General features: G+C 42.9%; 1 protein-coding gene across 1 annotated transcript; it reads right to left on the bottom strand.

Moving 5' to 3' along the window:
- Positions 1 to 860: 860 nt before the first annotated feature.
- CIMIP2B (ciliary microtubule inner protein 2B) lies at positions 861 to 18,044 on the bottom strand. The gene is made up of 6 exons (XM_069747837.1): positions 17,903 to 18,044; positions 9,771 to 9,997; positions 9,320 to 9,495; positions 5,468 to 5,606; positions 3,084 to 3,302; positions 861 to 1,249 (listed from the first exon to the last, which is right to left on the bottom strand). The coding sequence occupies exons 1-6, from the start codon at positions 17,968 to 17,970 to the stop codon at positions 1,161 to 1,163; spliced, it is 918 nt and encodes a 305-aa protein (XP_069603938.1). The 5' UTR covers positions 17,971 to 18,044; the 3' UTR covers positions 861 to 1,160.
- Between the last annotated feature and the right edge of the window lie 3,637 nt (positions 18,045 to 21,681).

The following is a 21,681-nucleotide window of genomic DNA, read 5'->3' as shown; positions in this document are numbered from 1 at the left end:
CATCTTATCATATTTTGTTTATCTCCTTTTTCTCCAAAATTTTCCTCTCTGTTGTCTGTGAGTGCATATTTGTATGTTTGGTATTTTCATTTATCCCTGTGTGTCCTTCCTTGTTAGTCTGGTTTGTATATATACATACACTATTACTCCCCACTTCCCTGGGTGGAGAGGGGGATAAATATAGGGCTGATTCAGGAGGTTAGCAAGGTATGTGGCCCAGGCAACCTCACCATCAGAAGTAATTCAGGGAGCAAGGATAGCAAGGGCGTTAGGGAAGGAGCACCTGGTCCCAGGTATACCGACAACAGAGTTGTGGCAGCTGGGCTTTGCTACATAGCTACAGTGAGTTTCCTGATTTACCCAGCTCTGATACGTCACTGATCAGTATGATTCAGGACTCCACTCTGCCCCGTTGCTAACTCTTCCCTGCTGTGCCATTAACTCGACTCTGCTTCATTGGTCTACTACTCTTCCGCTCTGTTGTTGTCCAGCCATTGCAGCCTCCATCTTTCAAGCCTGTCTACCTCTCTGCATCAACATCTTCTTTCCTGCGGCACTGCAACGGCTGATTCGGACTGTGGGCTTTGTGGCTTCTCACCAGGTCTTAAATTAGACCTTCATTATATTATAAGACCCAAGAACAGTTCTAGGGGGATGTGAGTCGTTGAGCTAACGCGCTTCCTGTCTATCTCGCCTTTGACCTGACAAATATAATGTATGATCATCAGATTGGTATGGCTCCACCTAGCCCCACATCAGACCAGGTCTTGCACTGACTCTCATCTCAACTGCGAAGCGATTGTCTAGACAGACATAAGAATTTTAGTTGGGTCGAGAAAACAAAAGAAGGAACACCTACATACGCCTGAGCACACACAAACTTTATTACAAGTAAATTTTATAAATGTCTCCATATTTTGTGCTTGAGAAATGATTGTCTCAGTGGCATCCCATGGCTTTGGCACACAGTCATTTTTTTCATTGGTCCTCCTCCATCTTGCAGTGTCCACCTTTAATTGACCCCTGGAAGGTCAGTCCAGCTAGTAATGTAGGGTAAGTATGTGAACCTTCTTTACGTCACACTGGACCGGACGTGTCTGTAGGTAACCAAATTATCCATCAGGTGGCAAAATGGCTCCTTCATTAGATCCAGCGGCTCCTTAATTCACCATTTGCTTTTGCAGCGTCGATTGACCTAGCGCATCTTGGGTGAGATGGCCGTAGGTGTGTCCGTACTGGAACTTGTAACCTGTCCAAGACAAGATCAAGTCAATTATTAGCCAAAACCTAATTTTACTGGGAGCCTAGATGATCGCGGAGTCGCGCACACAATGGATGTGGGAGCGCGCTGATCTCATCCATCATGTGCGCTGATTTCATCCGTTATGTGCGCCCACACTGACACTATGAGCGCGCCGGTGCTATCACCCAGTGTCGGTGTGCAGGCATAGAGAGGAGACACAGCGTTATAGACAAGTCAGTCAATGTAAGATATCCGCTTTATTCTGCAAACAGGATGGTGCACCAAGGCATAGGCCACGCCAAAGGGGCACCAAAACGCCCTCATTTGCATATCAAATAAATGTTGATTTTGAATTACCGTAAATATTAAGCTATACTTGCCTAGTATGGTTTAATAGTGGCAGGTGGGGAGTTTGACTGGGGCGGTACACCTGTCAAACCGTAACATTTATATAAATGTTTATGCAGCTTAATTGCCTTTTTTTTAGGGGGGGAGGGGGGACTGACACTCCCTTTTAGATGTGATCTTTAAAAGTGTTCCAATTTTTAATATAAAATAGCTTTAAAGAGATCCAAGTGTGTTCTTTTTCTCCTATGTTGCTGCCTGCTTATGATTGGGCAACTCATACAGGGAGCAGAAGTGCACGCCCCCCAGTAAAAACTAATCTAACACCACCCACTTGGCCTTAAGGAAAGTTAACTCATTAGGTGCCAGATACTTTAATTGTTATTATGTCCACAACGGAAAGTTGTTATTAAAAAAAAAAAAAATGTTCCACTCTGCAGCCGACTCTTTAATCGTGTATCAAGTTCAACACGAAAAATTTGGTGAAAGGATAGCATGCAGTGGCCTGCAGCCAACACTAGGGGTAGTACAATGGTATGCAATGCAACCTTAAGCTCCTAGTGGTAACTGAAAGTAGTGAGCATGTACATAATTGAAGCAGATATGAAAATTTGTATTAATTCCATCATTAAAAATAACGTTATGCTAAAAGGTCACTTGAAAGAACATTATATTGTGCATCTGTCAAAATTGTGAATACAGTTCTGACCACAAAAATGGGTATAAGGCCAGGTCCACATATAGTCAAAAATTCTGCTTATGCATTGGTCTAGTACTGTAAACCAATGCAAATTTTTCCTCTACGAACCTGGAGGTAAAATGTGTAAAATTTCCGCAATGCAATGACCTACCCTACCATAATGTGACAAGAAGACAGTAACAGATGCAAAGCAAAGCTGCATAAAATAGTTTTCTGGAAAAAAAAATGCTTTTTAATATTTGTTTTCAGATCCTCAATAGATCTATGCTTCCTGTCAATGAATAGAAACCTTCTTGAGACACGTGATTGTCTCAGCACACAAAGCATCAGGAAGGGGCAGACTTGGAAAGAAAACGTGCAGAAACCAAAGAAAAGGAAAAAAATGTTTCTTTAAGAATGTTAAAATAAATATTTCTTAACCTTTTTCTCTTGGCTCAGCATATTCCCAGAAGAATGGCCCAAGATGACCAGTTGTTAAAAAAAAAAAAATACCACAATACTCTGCTGGGAGAGGTTTATGCTAAATGTGTCTCTATGTGGCCACCTGGTGGTTGTGATGTGAAGTTCAGCCTGTCTTCTCTCAATATAGATTTTACCCATGAATTAAAAGTGAAAAATCAGTCCAGGAGGAGAGAGAAGCAGATTTCATATAAAACAAACTTGCTTATTTTCATTTTCTGAAATAAAAATTAAACATAAGACGTAAGGGTGGACACAACTGTAGATGCGTTTTTCCCATTTTTACACCATTCTTGACTGTAAGTCCTAGTCATATAAACCTTAGAATTGTCTGACCTGGCACATATCCTGTATAGCGGGGCAATAATCCCAGCTGCTCCAGGTAGATGTGAGACTGGTCGGACTGGAGACTCTTCCCTTCCCGCGGCTCCTGGACTCCTAATTGATATCCTTTATTAAGGGTCATGTGACTAAACTCGGTCATAGCTCTGTTGGTGGTGATGGGATAGCCAGTGCCAATGAGAAAACGAGAGCGGGGAACATACCCGGTATAACCTGGGGAAAGTGGAAATTTCACAGATAAGGAAATGTTATATGCACAATATAATACAATATAATACCTTAGTTGCATTCAGTGGGTCTGAAAAATCTAGAACATTAAAGTTCATATCCACCTGTGAACACGCAGTGGCGCTGCAGCTCAGTTTATGTGATAAGGAGAACAAGATCTCCACTTTCCTTTGCCAGGGCATAAAGTTTTATGATCAAATTCTGACTGGCTGTACCCACCACTAGGTGGAGCTACAGAGCATACTGCATACTGTTATGTGGGCGCGCTGCTGTGCTACTACAGTGTCAGAGCGCGAGCGCAGACACAAACTGATTTTAATCGACACAGCGCTGACAATGAAGATAAAAGACTGACTTTAATATGCAGCTAGAAAAGCGTAACGATGCTCTAAGGCAGGGGTGGGGAACCTCAGGCCCCAGGGCCATTTACGGCCCCCGGGCAGATTTTCAGGGACTGCATTCTTGGGCAGGGAGGTGTATTTTGATTACAACCAGCTCATTAATTTCTTCTTGCTCTGTTAGCACACACAGTGTTCACTACTGAACACTGAAGGGCATGCAATGAAAGATTACGTCCTGAAACCAGTGCCAGCATCAGGATGGACTTTGTGGGCGGAGTTTGTACGGCCCCCGAAGGACGGTATAAATATCCAAATGGCCCTTGGCGGAAAAAAGATTCTCCACCCCTGCTAAGGCATAGACCACGCCGAGGGTGCACCAGAGCGCCTTCATCTCCATATTAAATGATAGTAGATATTTCAGCAAATATTAAGTTAATTATGTATGCCTGGTGTGATTTTTTTTATAGACCCCTATATAAATATTTATTTTCTGTCGTTTAATAGACATTTTAGGAATGATCGATTCTATTTAACCCCTTTCCGACATCGGGCGTAATAATACGCCGATGTCGGACACTCTCCCTTTGATGTGGGCTCTGGCGGTGAGCCGACATCTTTTCTGGCAAATGTCAGTTGTTTTGAACAGCTGACATGTGCCGCTAACAGCCGTGGGTGGAATCCACCTGCAGCTGTTAAGCCGTTAAATGCCGCTGTCAAACTCTAACATCGGCATTTAACACGCGATTCCGGCATGCGCGACGGAAATCCCGCCCATTGGCGCCCGTGTCACATGACCGCGGGTCGCAGATGGGTTGGCATGACAACCAAAGGTCTCCAGCAGATCTATATAGTTGTCACTGCTAGATTGCTATGAGGGCCGCCAGATGGTTGGCGCTCATAGCAAGTGAGGAATTCTGCTACGTACAGGCGATCTGATCATTGCCTGTATGTATCAGAGCCGATCAGATTATGGCAAGTTTTAGCCTCCTATGGAGACTATTGAAGCATGGCAAAAGTAAAAAAAAAATGTTTTTAAAAAATATAAAAGTTTAAATCACCCCCCTTTCGCCCCATTCAAAATGAAACAATAAAAAAAAAATCAAACAATCACATATTTGGTCTCGCTGCGTTCAGAATCGCCCGATCTATTAATATAAAAATAGAATTAACCCAATCGCTAAACGGCGTAACAAAAATAAAAGACAAAACGCCACAATTAAATTTTTTTAGTCACCGCAACATTGCATTAAAATGCAATAACAGTTGATCAAAAGAACGTATCTGCACCAAAATGGTAGCAATAAAACCATCAGATCGGCACACAAAAAAACAACCCCTCACCCAACCCGAGATCACGAAAAATGGAGACGCTGCGGGTACCGGAAATGGCACAATTTTTATTTTTTTTTAACAAACAAAAAAAAGCCAACACATGGCCATATTGACGGAAAAATAAAAAAGTTATGGCTCTGGGAAGAAGGGGAACAAAAAAACGAAAACACAAAAACAAAAATACATCCAGACATGAAGGGGTTAAAGGGGAAGTCCATATCTGAAAACCATGTGTCACCTCTAATTGGAAAGCAGAGGGACCCCTAGTGGGGAAATAGCAGACCCACTCTAAAGAGTTATTACTGAGTGACTACTCCTGCCTCCACCAAGACACGTCTGTAGATGGTATGTGCTAAGAATCTGTTTCTTTGCAATTTTTTTATTTTTATTTTTTAATTTGTAATTCAATTTTTTATTCATGAAATACTTTTTTTTTTTAAGTTGATGAATTAAAAAGTTTAAAAAAGAAAACAGCACCTGAGATGAAATACTTGTTGGGATCCTCATCCTCCATGTAGTAAGGGGAGACCTGTATCTGGAAGGCACTGGGAGAAATGTAGGGGGTCGGTTCTTTAGACAGTGCAGGGAGTGGAGTCCGGTACTTGGCTGTGAGAAGCTGGAAATGGGGACAAAACAAGAAAAAAAACACAAATATCACTGCTGATTACCGACTGTGCATATAGTGCAAGGGGACATTAGTCGAAAAGTGAGGTGAATTCACAAAGGCTGAGAGCCACAAGATGACTGTTCACACTGTGCGCAGAGTTATCAGCAAGTGAAATGGGCCAAAAAAGAGATTTAACTGACTCTGAAAAGTCAAAAATTGTTATGTGTTTTAAGTTTTCTGTATCCAGCAATAGTGTTATATATTACCAGTAAAACACTGCAGAAAAAAACCTCAGGAAATTCCTGTTCACTGTGTGTGTGTGTGTAGCTGTAGCATACTTTGTAAGCTGAGGAACAAGATGATAAGATCCCAAGCTATAAGAAATACCAGTTATAAGCTGTGTTATCTTTGTTCCTGAATAAACAGATATTCACTACTGATGAGCGAGTATACTCATTGCTCGAGTTTGTCTGAGCACGCTCAGGTGGTCTCGGAGTACTTGAGAGTGCTCAGAGATTTAGTTTTTGTCAATGCAGCTGCATGATTTACAGCTGCTAGCCAGCCTGAGCACATGTGAGGATTGCTTGGTTCTTAGGGAATCCCGACATATATTTGTGGCGCCCCAGGATCCTGGTCGTCACAGTGATGTCGCTTTCCTCACGGGGAGAGTGATGCTACGTTTGGAGGCAAGAAAGGATAACTGTAACCAGGTACCACAAACATGCAACACATTCACACTCCAGGCCACAAGGGGGAACTTTTGATCCTATTTACTAGGTGACTCCCTATATATATAACTGGTAGTCTGTAGGGAAAGTTAGTGAGTTCCAGACATCAGTCTGAGGAGGACAGAGGGTTTATGGAGCTGTGCATGCCACAGAGCTGCAGCTCCTGGATAGAGACATTTAGAAGGCAGAATTGATTGCAGTGAGTGTGCAGGAGAGAAAGCACAGGAGAGGATACCAGGAGGGGACCAGCCCCGAGCAGAATGCATCCTCCTGAGGCGCAGAAATCCGGTCACCGGAACACCGAGGTTGTAAGGACCTCCACGCCTTACATCAGAGACCGGCAGGACAGCTGAACTTCAAGTTCCCTGTCCGACCCAACACCCAGGAGGCACGGTGACACCCCACAGAGCCGGGTCATCTAAGAGACCCTATAAACAGGCTGAAGTCACCAGTCATACGGGTTTTGTCCTATCCTATTCGGGGGACAGAGAGAAAGAGATAACATCTGTGAGACCCTTATGTGAAGCTTCTAGCAGTAAGGGACTACACCACTACAGCGCAAAGGAAGGCTTCTATTCTCCACCTGGATAAGGGGACTCTGGACTTGCCTCCAAACCGGCCGGACCCTACCTGCCCTGTGATAAAGTGCCTTGGACTGTGGCTGATGAAGTCTTCAGTAAACGAGGTAAAGAGACTGCAAACCTGTGTCCTCGTTCCTTACCGCACCTCTCCCCATTCTATCATGTACACACTGGGAAGCCCTGGGGACATTTCACCTGTGGGAAGTTATACCATCTAGCTGCCATAACATCACCCCAGAGGACCCCTTAAAGCAGCGTCGGTCACCCTGACCGAATACCACAGGTGGCGTCATGAACACAAACTTTATTCCCTTTAAAGACCTTTCCCTTTTACATGGGCGCCCTGAGCCACGGACCAGGTTGCCACCATGACATTCCCATGTGAACACCGGACCTGGTACCGAGTACCCCATGGCCCTGGCGGGCGACTCATCTTCAAGCTGTGTAGCAGCCGCAAATCATGCAGCTGCGTAAACAAAAACTAAATCTCCGAGCACTCACAAATACTCAGAGACCACCAGAGCAACGAGTATACTCGCTCATCACTAATATTCACTCTTAAATGGCTGGACAGTACGGAGAGTAATCTGCTGCCGACACAAATAGTCAACAGGGTCACAAAAAACGTATTGAGAAAATAATAACGTACAATAACTGTCAAACGTCTGAGAAGAATCAAATGTGAAGCGGACAAGAAGCCATTATCCTCCATTGCTGTCATATTTCAGAAACGACAACCTCCCTGGAGGCCCAAAAGTACAAGGTGTTCAGTGCTCATCGACGTGGCTGAGGTAAGGAGGACGAAACCCGACTACCAGTGAACAAGACATAGAGGATGAAACGTGAAGACTGGGCCAAGAAATATCTGAAGACGGATTGTTCAAAGGTTTTATGGACTGATGAGATGAGAGCGACTCTTGATGGACAGATGAATGAGCCATGGCTGGATCAGTAACCGGCATAAACCTCCACTTCTACTCAGACACCAGCACGGTGGAGTTGGGGTACTGCTATGAGCGTGGATCATTAAAGATGAGCTAGTTGGACCTTTTGGGGATAAAGATTGACTCAAAATCAACTCCCAAACCCACTGCCAGATTTAGAAGACACTTTCTTCAAGCAGTGGTACAGGAAAAAGTCTGCATCTTTCAAGAAAACCATGTTTTTTCTGCAGGACAATGCTTCATCGCAGCATAGAATTCTCCACTGCTCGGCAGCCAGTAAAGGGCTCAAAGATGAGAGAATAATGACATGTCCCCTTCCTCGCCCGACCTAAACCCTACCCAGAACTTATGGCCCTTCTTATACGGGATATTTACTGTGAGGCAAAACAGTCCCCTCTCTGATCAGTGTCTGGAGGCTGCGGTTGGTGCTGCCCAAAAAGTTTATCATCAACAGATTCAGAAACTGACAGACTCCATTGATGGAGCTAGTGGCTGTTATTGAGAAGAATAGCTGCCATATTACTACGGTATATTGATCACAGAAATGTATTTTTGTACATTTTGTGTTTGTTTATGATTCTCATTTTAAGGTGAAAAGAGACAATTGAGATGAAAAATTTAAATTCTGCACACAGATATTTTCCTAAGACAAAACCTCACTTTACTTTCCTAAATATTCAGGGTTATTAACCTTTTGGATTGACCGACGGAGTTGTGCAATAATAAAATGAATCATCAAAAATACAAATTGCCTAATAATTGTGCACACATTGTAGTATAATCAAGGGGATGTTGAGATGTACTGCATCCTATTAGAAAGATCAATTTATTGCATTTCTTGCTTGTTCAGTGTCTGCCCACAGCCTGTATTTTGGGAAGTGCATGTCTGCACCATGCCCAGTAGTCATCATTTTCAGTCTACAGTCTCAAGTTTTTGATGGTCAGCGTGCTGACACTTTCCAAAAAGAAAATGCAGAATTGTGAATGCAAAAATCTAAACTCTATAATTCCAAATATGCAAAATTAAAAAAATGCAGTATGGTAGCCAAGTGCCTCAACTTTTTATCCATAAGAAGGACTCCAATAAAACGTAACATTGTAAATCGATAATTTGCGCCTCTTTCTAGGATTCCCACCAATCAGGAGAAGATAGACATATTGTTTTTAAAGAGTAATAAGAAAAAAAATGAAAAGGTTTGTTGGATAACCCCTTTAAGTCTTGCGCAGGACTTGACAATCAGACATATAGAGAAGGAAGAATGAAGCTATCATCTACGGATGTTTCTGCTTATTGACAGCAGTGTCTTTGGTATCCACCATGAAGGTGTCCGTAACCTGATGGTCAGACTGGACAAACATCATGGTCCAGAACCTGGGGCTGAAAGTTGTGCAACCCATCTTTCAGATACTTCATAAATATGCTTTCCCAGACAAGACATTTACTGGAAGCCATCATGTTCTCATCTCACCTGCTTCTCATGCTCTGTTCGAGGCGGCTGTTGACCACTCTGAAGTTTGCTCAGCAGTATCTGCTCCTTGAGATGAGTCTGCTGTTGGTCTTGCTCCTTGTGAAAGTCAGTCAGGGCATCCCGAGTGGTCTCAGCGTACGTCTTTGCAAAGAATTTCTGAGATCTGGGGATGAAGCCTGAGAAGATAAGAAAATTGAGGAGAGCAAATATTTGCTATATGTGGGCACAGTATGGTTCTCTTCACCAGGATGATTTTTCTGAACTATTCTTTCTTTCCAGTCCCTGCACAATATCAGGTCTCCACGGACAATCCTGTTAGAAGCCTAGTATAGAACATTACGTAGAAGTGTCCGATGGTGGCCAAAGGAACATGTGAATAAAGACATGTATTAGTCCATGAAGACAAAACTGTAAAAAGGTGAAGCATATTGGCCCCTGAGGCCCATATTACCGGTGTAGCCTGGGATCATACTCCAGGTGAGTTTCTGGTCTCCCAGACGTGGTTTCCTTCTCTTTGATATGTCCAAGCTGCTAACATTTTGAGGAGGAGGGAAGGGACAGGACTGGAGCACCAGCTGCCCTGAATGGCGGACGTCAGGACTGGTCAGCAGTTGGGCGGTCAGCTTGCCATAGGTCTTACCCAGGTTATATTTGTACTGGGGACAGAAGCCACCATACCTACAATAGACACATAGAGAGGTATTACATTATAGACCGGGATAGGGTTTATCTTTTGCTTGTCATCTTCTTTACCTTCTCCTGCACTATGAACATGCCCGAATAAAGCAAGATGCTTCATCATTATGTAGGGCTGACGCCAGCACCCGATGAACTTGAGCAAGTGCTAGGGACCACAGCGCCTGGGGCCCCACTCTGCCCAGGCTTCCACTTACAGCATCTGCTATACATGTAGACACGGCATGGATGGAGCGGGCTCAGGAGATGAGCCTGCTCAATACACCAGCTCCATTTGCCGCAGTTTAACCTCTTAGATGCTGCTGGAAATAGTGACAGCAATGATTAAAAAGTTTAAATAAGGGGAAAGGTGTCCCTTTAGATGCCCATCGACACCCCCATCATAGTTATCATGATTATAGCAGCTGGGAGAGAGGGAGTCCTATTACTGAAGGCCCCCGTGTCAGCCATATTTGAATACCAGTTATGCCCATTCAGTGGTCAGGCTTCATAGGAGATCAAGTGAGCGCAGGCTCAGTCCCTTAAGGAAAACAATAAAAATGCAAAAAAAGGAAGCATCTGTAAAAATATTTTTATATATATATATATATATATATATATATATACAGTATATATGTAGTATATGTATAAAAGTTCATATCACACCCTTTTCGCAGAATATATTGATACCTTAAAAAAAAAAAAAAAAAAAATAAAAATATATATATATATATATATATATACACATATACATATATATATATATATATATATATATATATATATATCATATTTAGTATCACCACATGCAGAACTGTCCAGACTAATTAAATATAATATTTATCCAATATATTGTAAGATGACTCAATAAAAAAAAATGACATGGCAGAATCGTTATTTTATGGTCATTTCAGCTTCCAAAACAAAGATATAAAAAGAGTGTAAAGAGATCAAAAAGTCATATGGCCTCAAAATGGTGATGATAAAAACGTTAGCTCTACTGCAAAAAGCAAGCCCTGGTGCATCTACTTGTCTTGTCCATGTGATCTTTAGGAAACTGCATATAGGAAGCCATGCCGCAGGGTTCTTTTTGCAGAACAGTGGATTCCTTCTTGCAGTTGTGCCCTGCACACTTGTGTTGCTCAGTTTCCTCCTGATGGTAGATTCATGAACATTAACAATAGCTAATGTGAGAGAGGCCTTTAGTTGCTTAGATGTTATCTTAGGTTCCTTTGTGACCTCATGGACTATTAAAGTACCATCACACATAATGATTTCTTTAACGATATCGTTGCTTTTTGTGACGTAGCAACGATATCGTTAACTAAATCGTTATGTGTGACAGTGACCAACGATCAGGCCCCTGCTGGGAGATCGTTGGTCGCTGGGAATGATCAGGACCTTTTTTTTGGTCGCTAGTCACCCACTGTCATCGCTGAATCGGCGTGTGTGAAGCCGATTCAGCGATGTGTTCACTGGTAACCAGGGTAAATATCAGGTTACTAAGCGCAGGGCCGCGCTTAGTAACCCGATATTTACCCTGGTTACCATTGTAAAAGTAAAAAAAAAAACAGTACATACTCACATTCCGGTGTCTGTCACGTCCCCCGCCTTCAGCTTCCCGCACTGACTGTGAGCGCCGGCCGTAAAGCACAGTGGTGACGTCACCGCTGTGCTCTGCTTTACGGCCGGCCGGCGCTCACAGTCAGTACGGGAAGCTGAAGACGGGGGACGTGACAGACACCGGAATGTGAGTATGTAGTTTTTTTTTTTACATTTACAATGGTAACCAGGGTAAATATTGGGTTACTAAGCGCGGCCCTGTGCTTAGTAACCCGATGTTTACCCTGGTTACCCGGGAACTTCGGCATCGTTGGTCGCTGGAGAGCTGTCTGTGTGACAGCTTTCCAGCGACCACACAACGACTTACCAACGATCACGGCCAGGTCGTATCGCTGGTCGTGATCGTTGGTAAATCGTTAAGTGTAACGGTACCTTAAGACTTGTTTTTGAAGTGATCTTTGCAGGCCAACCACTCCTAGGAAGATCTTACATTTCTGTCTGACTAGAGATTGTAGGAGTTCCAACTCTTTAGAGATGGTTTTGTAACCTTTCAACAACCCTTCTATTGCATGAGACTTCAGAAATCTCTTTCACATTACCGATACAGTGGAACACTGTTTTTCCGTAGTAATGGAAACACATGGAGAAATGGAACTAAGGCTACGTTCACATTAGCGTTACGCTAATGTGCGTCGCTGTTGCGTCGGCGACGCAGCGGCGACGCGCCCCTATGTTTAACATAGGGGACGCGTGCGTCTTTTTGCACGCGTTTTCCGACACGTGCGTCGTTTTAGACGCTAGTGTCGGACACAAGAAAACGCTACAAGTTGCATTTTTCTTGCGTCCGATTTCGGCAAAAAACGACGCACGCGTCGCAAAATTGCACGCGTTTTTCCGTGCGTCGCCGCTGCGTCGCCGACGCAACGGCGACGCGACGCTAATGTGAACGTAGCCTAAAAGGCAATGTGTGAACATACCCATAGATGTAACTCGGAATGAGTAAAAGATAAGTAATGTAATGTAATGTATATCCAAAGTAATGAGGCATTTTTTGTAGATTTAAACCAATATATTTGTATTCAATACCTTCAAGATATCCTTTCAATTCGACACTAAATAATCTGTCCATATTACAAGAATGTTTTTTTTACTGCTGTGCACTTTATGTTACCAGACATCACCCTCCGCAGGGGTATGAAATAGTAAGATCTCCTGTGGATCTGTCATACAGTAGGAGACATTAGTCAATATGCCAAATAAAGGACATTTACAAGAGGTAAATGAGAATTTTAATTCATACCAAATCTATCAACATGGTATATTATATTCTATATATCTGGTGCATAGATGTCAACGGAAAATGTGCGGTAGTTCTGGACAATTGGTTTTCAGTTGTGTCACACAGCAGCTAAGAGTGCAATAACCTGGTCATAAATGGGTTAAACTGCATTGTTTTGCATGTAGTAGAATAATTTATTTTCTGACGTTTGGCCATGAGGGGGTTAATGGTGCTACTGTATTGTCACTGGTGTCCCAGGCCTTGTGGTATCCAAGCCCGACCGCCACCATGGAGATGTATACACACAGGAGGCCATTGTGCGGCCGTCAGTGGATCCGGCACTGATACTGTAACAAGGAGATCAATTACCGTGTGCGGCACTATATCATTATCTGACATCGGTGACCCGGGCAGGAAAAGAGCAATTACTGTAAATGTGGATCTGGTGACTCTCAGAAAGTGGATGATATCTGGCTTAGATGCGAGATCTCAGCAGATACATGATAGATTTCGATACACTTGTACTGTATCCCTCTCCAAGTTATTGTCCATCATTCCAATTCTAGGTTCACAATTATGTGCAGATTCATTTCGTTTTATAAAGGAGAGATCTTTTTATTCTGACTTGACAAATTATAAAAGTCTGCCTCCCTGCAGCCACCACTAGGGGGAGCTCATTACATATGGATGTATACAGCTAGTGTTTAAAGGGACACCCGCGATTATTATTTTTTTTTTTACTATAGACATAAGTACTAACGCGCAGGTAGTTGATTCCTACTTGCTATGATCTCTGTCAACAAAGAATCAACCGCTCCTATCGGTGATTCAACGGCTTCATCACGTTGACAGAGCAGCAGCTTCTTTTCCCCTCCGTTCAGTTGATGGGGTATGGCTGCCAACACCATGCTGATTGACAGCCAGCTCAATGCTGCCTACCTGTGGGAAGCTGGCTGTCAATCAGTAGAGCAGGTCAGCAGATCAGAGCTGACCTGTGGACAAGGAGCAGCTAAATCGCCGGCAGGAGTGGTCAGTGACCGCTCTAAGCTGACGCCGGGCTGAACAGGCAGGTACTAAACTCTGTTAGCAACTACCTGTCTGTTAGTTTTAGGCCCATAGTAAAAAAATATAATGGTCCTGGACAACCCCTTTAATGAGGTGTGTATAATTCTGTATACAGTGAGCTCCCCCTTGTGGCGACTGCAGGAAGCTTCTTTAAAAGAATCATGGCAAACAGGAGAAATTATAAAAAAGGCACGGCTCCTTCCACTATGGCTCCCATGGCATACCCTGTCTCTGTGGTTGGTACACCACTGCCAGGAGGTCATGTTGGCATTACGCAGTCAATTAGCCAATCTGTAAATATTAAGACTTAAATGGGAACTCTAGAAAAGGTGACCAGTCCCTACTTAATAATTCCCCAGCAGCAGTGTTTGCCATTGCTTCTCTATAAGCTCTGCAGGGAGCAGGTCAGACGGTCGGTGTCACCTCCATTACTGCAGACGGGCTGGAAACACATAGGGTTAACCATATTTCTGGATAGGAGTGTCCCAGATTTTTTAAATAATTTCCCCTTTAATTAATTTATTTGTTCATCATAACTATAAAAACATTTGCGTCCCTTACTAAGGACAGCCAATAGCATCCGGCCGTCTGTCAATATGAGACATTCTATTCGCATCGGAACAATCTGATTGGTTGGTTGGTTACTATGGGCAACAATACTTCCAAGTCTTTGCTGTGCTTAAGGATGGGTGGGGTGTGAGCGCAGAACATGGCTGGTATCCGATGAGCTTAGATACATTGCAACCAAGTGGTTCTGGGTAATACATAGGAAGACAAAATACTAAATCTACAGTATCACATAGAGATAGAGACAGCAGAATAGCTTAGGAGTACGAGAGAAGCTCATCTGCCAAAGGATCAGATACATTGTGATACACTCTCCACTGAGTATCCTACAGGATCAGATACATTGTGGTACACTCTCCACTGAGGATCCTAAATGATCAGATACATTGTGATACACTCTCCACTGAGTATCCTAAATGATCAGATACATTGTGGTACACTCTCCACTGAGTATCCTAAATGATCAGATACATTGTGGTACACTCTCCACTGAGGATCCTAAATGATCAGATACATTGTGATACACTCTCCACTGAGTATCCTAAATGATCAGATACATTGTGGTACACTCTCCACTGAGTATCCTAAATGATCAGATACATTGTGGTACACTCTCCACTGAGTATCCTAAATGATCAGATACATTGTGGTACACTCTCCACTGAGGATCCTAAATGATCAGATACATTGTGATACACTCTCCACTGAGTATCCTAAATGATCAGATACATTGTGGTACACTCTCCACTGAGTATCCTAAATGATCAGATACATTGTGGTACACTCTCCACTGAGGATCCTAAATGATCAGATACATTGTGGTACACTCTCCACTGAGAATCCTAAAGGATCAGATACACTCTCCACTGAGTATCCTAAAGGATCAGATACATTGTGGTACACTCTCCACTGAGGATCCTAAATGATCAGATACATTGTGGTACACTCTCCACTGAGAATCCTAAAGGATCAGATACATTGTGGTACACTCTCCACTGAGGATCCTAAAGGATCAGATACATTGTGGTACACTCTCCACTGAGGATCCTAAAGGATCAGATACATGGTGATACACTCCACTGAGTATCCTAAAGGATCAGATACATTGTGGTACACTCTCCACTGAGTGTCCTAAAGGATCAGATACATTGTGGTACACTCTCCACTGAGTGTCCTAAAGGATCAGATACATTGTGGTACACTCTCCACTGAGTATCCTAAAGGATCAGATACATTGTGATACACTCTCCACTGAGGAACCTAAAGGATCAGATACATTGTGGTACACTCTCCACTGAGTATCCTAAAGGATCAGATACATTGTGATACACTCTCCACTGATTGTCCTAAAGGATCAGATACATTGTGGTACACTCTCCACTGAGGAACCTAAAGGATCAGATACATTGTGGTACACTCTCCACTGAGGATCCTAAAGGATCAGATACATTGTGATACACTCCACTGAGTATCCTAAAGGATCAGATACACTGTGATACACTCCACTGAGTATCCTAAAGGATCAGATACATTGTGGTACACTCTCCACTGAGTGTCCTAAAGGATCAGATACATTGTGGTACACTCTCCACTGAGTGTCCTAAAGGATCAGATACATTGTGGTACACTCTCCACTGAGTATCCTAAAGGATCAGATACATTGTGATACACTCTCCACTGAGGATCCTAAAGGATCAGATACATTGTGATACACTCCACTGAGTATCCTAAAGGATCAGATACACTGTGATACACTCCACTGAGTATCCTAAAGGATCAGATACATTGTGGTACACTCTCCACTGAGTATCCTAAAGGATCAGATACATTGTGATACACTCTCCACTGAGGATCCTAAAGGATCAGATACATTGTGATACACTCCACTGAGTATCCTAAAGGATCAGATACACTGTGATACACTCCACTGAGTATCCTAAAGGATCAGATACATTGTGGTACACTCTCCACTGAGTATCCTAAAGGATCAGATACACTGTGATACACTCCACTGAGTATCCTAAAGGATCAGATACATTGTGGTACACTCTCCACTGAGTATCCTAAAGGATCAGATACATTGTGATACACTCCACTGAGTATCCTAAAGCAGGGGTCCCCAACTCCAGTCCTCAAGGCCCACCAACAGGTCATGTTTTCAGGATTTCCTTAGTATTGCCCAGGTGATAATTGCATTACCTGTGCAAAACAAAGGAAAACCTGAAAACATGATCTGTTGGTGGGCCTTGAGGACTGGAGTTGGGGAACACTGTCCTAAAGGATCAGATACACTGTGATACACTCCACTGAGTATCCTAAAGGATCAGATACATTGTGGTACACTCTCCACTGAGGATCCTAAAGGATCAGATACATGGTTATGCACTCCACTGAGTTTCCTAAAGGATCAGATACATTGTGATACACTCTCCACTGAGTATCCTAAAGGATCAGATACATTGTGATACACTCCACTGAGTATCCTAAAGGATCAGATACACTGTGATACACTCCACTGAGTATCCTAAAGGATCAGATACATGGAGATACACTCTCCACTGAGTATCCTAAAGGATCAGATACACTGTGATACACTCCACTGAGTATCCTAAAGGATCAGATACATGGAGATACACTCTTTCCTGAGTATCCCAATGGGTCAGATACATTGTGATACCTTTTAAGATGCTCAGTGGAGAGTGTCAGATACATTGTGATACATTTTCCGCTGAGAATCCTGAGGATCAGATAGATTGTGGTACACTCTCCACTGAGACTCCTGAGGATCAGATACATTGTGATACCTTTTCGGATACTCAGTGGAGAGTGTCAGATACATGGTGATACATTTTCCGCTCAGCATAGCTTTGGATACATGGTGGCATTGCCCTCAGGTATCAGACGGCTCAGTAAACATTGGTAACCGGCCTCTGCACTTCTGCGGTATTATGGAGGCTTAGATACCTTGTAGAGCAAAGACTTTGATACACTGCAGCAAAACACAAGCACAAATTATAGCAAGCGATATAGTTATTTGTCCTGAGGTAAACGAGCTCCGGACTAGCAGAAGTGAGCGTGGCATCGCATGGCGCAGCAGAAAAGGTTCTTAGACCTTCATGTCCATTTAATACCAATGTCGCCATTTTGCAGCTTTCTGCTTGCTGTCAGTGGATAAAGACATTGTATTTACTGTAATTATATAGAAGCAATGCTTCACAGCTGAGGGTTTGTTACCATAGAATCTAATCCAGGAAAAGCTCTGCCCTCTACACACATCGGCCCACATCTCTCCCCTGCTTTGTTCCTATGTCTCAGGACAGGTGAAAGGTATCACTTTGGGATTTACCAATAATGTTTCCATCAGGCAGAAATGATCAATATTTGGCAGACGGAGGACTAAGAGTAAAGAGGCCGTGCCCTGGAGCTGGACTTACCCTGGGATATAATGGGGGTCAGGTGTCATCAGCATGGGGCTGATTTTTGGGGGGTAGATGGCTGCCATGATGCCCAGGGTCCTCTCTGGGGATCTGCTCCCCTGTGTCTGTGGCCGGGTGTTTGTGTTACTGAGTGTGAGTCCGTGTCGCTGTGTATTGTGTGTTGTCAGGGATGATTAGAAACCAGTAACAGGGAGGAGGAGAGAGGAGGAGCAGGGAGGACAGGGCACACAGACATGGAGATTTCACCCAGAAAAAGTGGCCCCAAAAATTAACATAATGCCCTGCCACGTCAAAACGACTTCTGTCATGGAAACCCTGAAGTGGTTAAAAGAAGAGACATCCTTATTTTTGAAAAGCATAGAGTTAAAGACGCCAGAACGATGGCAAGACTGCAGGTGAGGCAGCTTCAGGAAAACAGCAATGTCCTCCGGAAGCAGCTTTGCCTGGGAAACTCGGTGGGCGTGCTGGTGAAAACATAGACTTACAAAGGGCTCACCTGAGTCTTCTCCGAAACCGAACTCCGCAGTCTTATATACAGGTGCTTCTCACAAAATTATCAATAAGTTAATTTATTTCAGTTCTTCAATACAAAAAGTGAAACTCCTATATTATATAGAGTCATTAGAAACAGAGTGATCTATTTCATGTGTTTATTTCTGTTAATGTTGATGATTATGGCTTACAGCCAATGAAAGCCCAAAAGTCATTATCTCAGTAAATTAGAATACTTTATAACACTAGCTTGACAAATGATTTTAAAATCTGAAATGTAGGCTTACTGAAATGTATGTTCAGTAAATGCACTCAATACTTGGTCGGGGCTCCTTTTGCATCAATTACTGCATCAATGCGGCATGGCATGGAGGTGATCAGCCTGTGGCACTGCTGAGGGGTTATGGAAGCCCAGGTTGCTTTGATAGCAGCCTTCAGCTCGTCTGCATTGTTGGGTCTGGTGTCTATCATCTTCCTGTTGACATAGTAACATAGTAACATAGTAACATAGTAACATAGTTAGTAAGGCCGAAAAAAGACATTTGTCCATCCAGTTCAGCCTATATTCCATCATAATAAATCCCCAGATCTACGTCCTTCTACAGAACCTAATTGTATGATACAATATTGTTCTGCTCCAGGAAGACATCCAGGCCTCTCTTGAACCCCTCGACTGAGTTCGCCATCACCACCTCCTCAGGCAAGCAATTCCAGATTCTCACTGCCCTAACAGTAAAGAATCCTCTTCTATGTTGGTGGAAAAACCTTCTCTCCTCCAGACGCAAAGAATGCCCCCTTGTGCCCGTCACCTTCCTTGGTATAAACAGATCCTCAGCGAGATATTTGTATTGTCCCCTTATATACTTATACATGGTTATTAGATCGCCCCTCAGTCGTCTTTTTTCTAGACTAAATAATCCTAATTTCGCTAATCTATCTGGGTATTGTAGTTCTCCCATCCCCTTTATTAATTTTGTTGCCCTCCTTTGTACTCTCTCTAGTTCCATTATATCCTTCCTGAGCACCGGTGCCCAAAACTGGACACAGTACTCCATGTGCGGTCTAACTAGGGATTTGTACAGAGGCAGTATAATGCTCTCATCATGTGTATCCAGACCTCTTTTAATGCACCCCATGATCCTGTTTGCCTTGGCAGCTGCTGCCTGGCACTGGCTGCTCCAGGTAAGTTTATCATTAACTAGGATCCCCAAGTCCTTCTCCCTGTCAGATTTACCCAGTGGTTTCCCATTCAGTGTGTAATGATGACATTGATTCCTTCTTCCCATGTGTATAACCTTACATTTATCATTGTTAAACCTCATCTGCCACCTTTCAGCCCAAGTTTCCAACTTATCCAGATCCATCTGTAGCAGAATACTATCTTCTCTTGTATTAACTGCTTTACATAGTTTTGTATCATCTGCAAATATCGATATTTTACTGTGTAAACCTTCTACCAGATCATTAATGAATATGTTGAAGAGAACAGGTCCCAATACTGACCCCTGCGGTACCCCACTGGTCACAGCGACCCAGTTAGAGACTATACCATTTATAACCACCCTCTGCTTTCTATCACTAAGCCAGTTACTAACCCATTTACACACATTTTCCCCCAGACCAAGCATTCTCATTTTGTGTACCAACCTCTTGTGCGGCAAGGTATCAAACGCTTTGGAAAAATCGAGATATACCACGTCCAATGACTCACCGTGGTCCAGCCTATAGCTTACCTCTTCATAAAAACTGATTAGATTGGTTTGACAGGAGCGATTTCTCATAAACCCATGCTGATATGGAGTTAAACAGTTATTCTCATTGAGATAATCCAGAATAACATCCCTCAGAAACCCTTCAAATATTTTACCAACAATAGAGGTTAGACTTACTGGCCTATAATTTCCAGGTTCACTTTTAGAGCCCTTTTTGAATATTGGCACCACATTTGCTATGCGCCAGTCCTGCGGAACAGACCCTGTCGCTATAGAGTCCCTAAAAATAAGAAATAATGGTTTATCTATTACATTACTTAGTTCTCTTAGTACTCGTGGGTGTATGCCATCCGGACCTGGAGATTTATCTATTTTAATCTTATTTAGCCGGTTTCGCACCTCTTCTTGGGTTAGATTGGTGACCCTTAATATAGGGTTTTCATTGTTTCTTGGGATTTCACCTAGCATTTCATTTTCCACCGTGAATACCGTGGAGAAGAAGGTGTTTAATATGTTAACTTTTACTCCATACATTCTCTATGGGGTTAAGGTCAGGAGAGTTTGCTGGTCAATCAAACACAGTGATACTGTTGTTTGTAAACCAGGTATTGGTACATTTGGCAGTGTGGACAGGTGCCAAGTCCTGCTGGAGAATGTCATTTCCATCTGAATAAAGCTTGTCGGCAGAGGGAAGCATGAAGTGCTTTAAAATTTCCTGGTAGATGGCTGCACTGACTTTGGTCTTCATAAAACACAGTGGACCTACACCAGCAGATGACATGGCTCCCCAAACCATCACTGATGGTGGAAACTTCACACTAGACCTCAGGCAGCTTGGATTGTGGCCTCTACACTCTTCCTCCAGACTCTGGGATCTTGATTTCCAAATGAAATGCAAAATTTATTGTCATCTAAAATCACCTTGAACCACTGAGGAACCCCATAGCCCAGGTAAGACGCTTCTCGTGTTGTCTATTGGTCATGAGTGGCTTGACACAAGGAATGCGACACTTGTAGCCCATGTCCTGGATACCTCTGTGTGTGGTGGCTCTTGAAGCAATGACTCCAGCAGCAGTCCACTCCTGAATCTCCCCCAAATTTTTGAATGGCTATTTCTTAACAATCCTTTCAAGGCTGTGGTTATCCCGGTTGCTTGTGCACCTTTTTCTACCACACTTTTTCCTTCCACTCAACTTTCCATTAATATACTTGGATACAGCACTCTGTGAACAGCCAGCTTCTTTAGCAATGACCTTTTGTGGCTTACCCTCCTTGTGGAGTCTGTCAATGACTGCCTTCTGGACATGTGTCAAGTCAGCAGTCTTCCCCATGATTGTGGAGCTACTGAAACAGACTAAGGGATCTATTTAAATGATTAGGAAGCCTTTGCAGGTGTTTTTTGTTAATTATTCTAATTTACTAAGATAATGACTTTTGGGTTTTCATTGACTGTAAGCCGTAATCATCAACATTAACAGAAATAAACACTTGAAATAGATCACTCTGTGTAATGACTCTATATAATATATGAGTTTCACTTTTTGTATTGAAAAACTTAAATAAATTAACTTT

This window comes from Ranitomeya imitator, chromosome 1 (genome assembly GCF_032444005.1).
Source record: "Ranitomeya imitator isolate aRanImi1 chromosome 1, aRanImi1.pri, whole genome shotgun sequence".
NCBI classification, from domain to species: Eukaryota; Metazoa; Chordata; class Amphibia; order Anura; family Dendrobatidae; genus Ranitomeya; species Ranitomeya imitator.
Note: the sequence above shows the minus strand (reverse complement) of the source record. Positions and strands in the feature narration are given on the sequence as shown.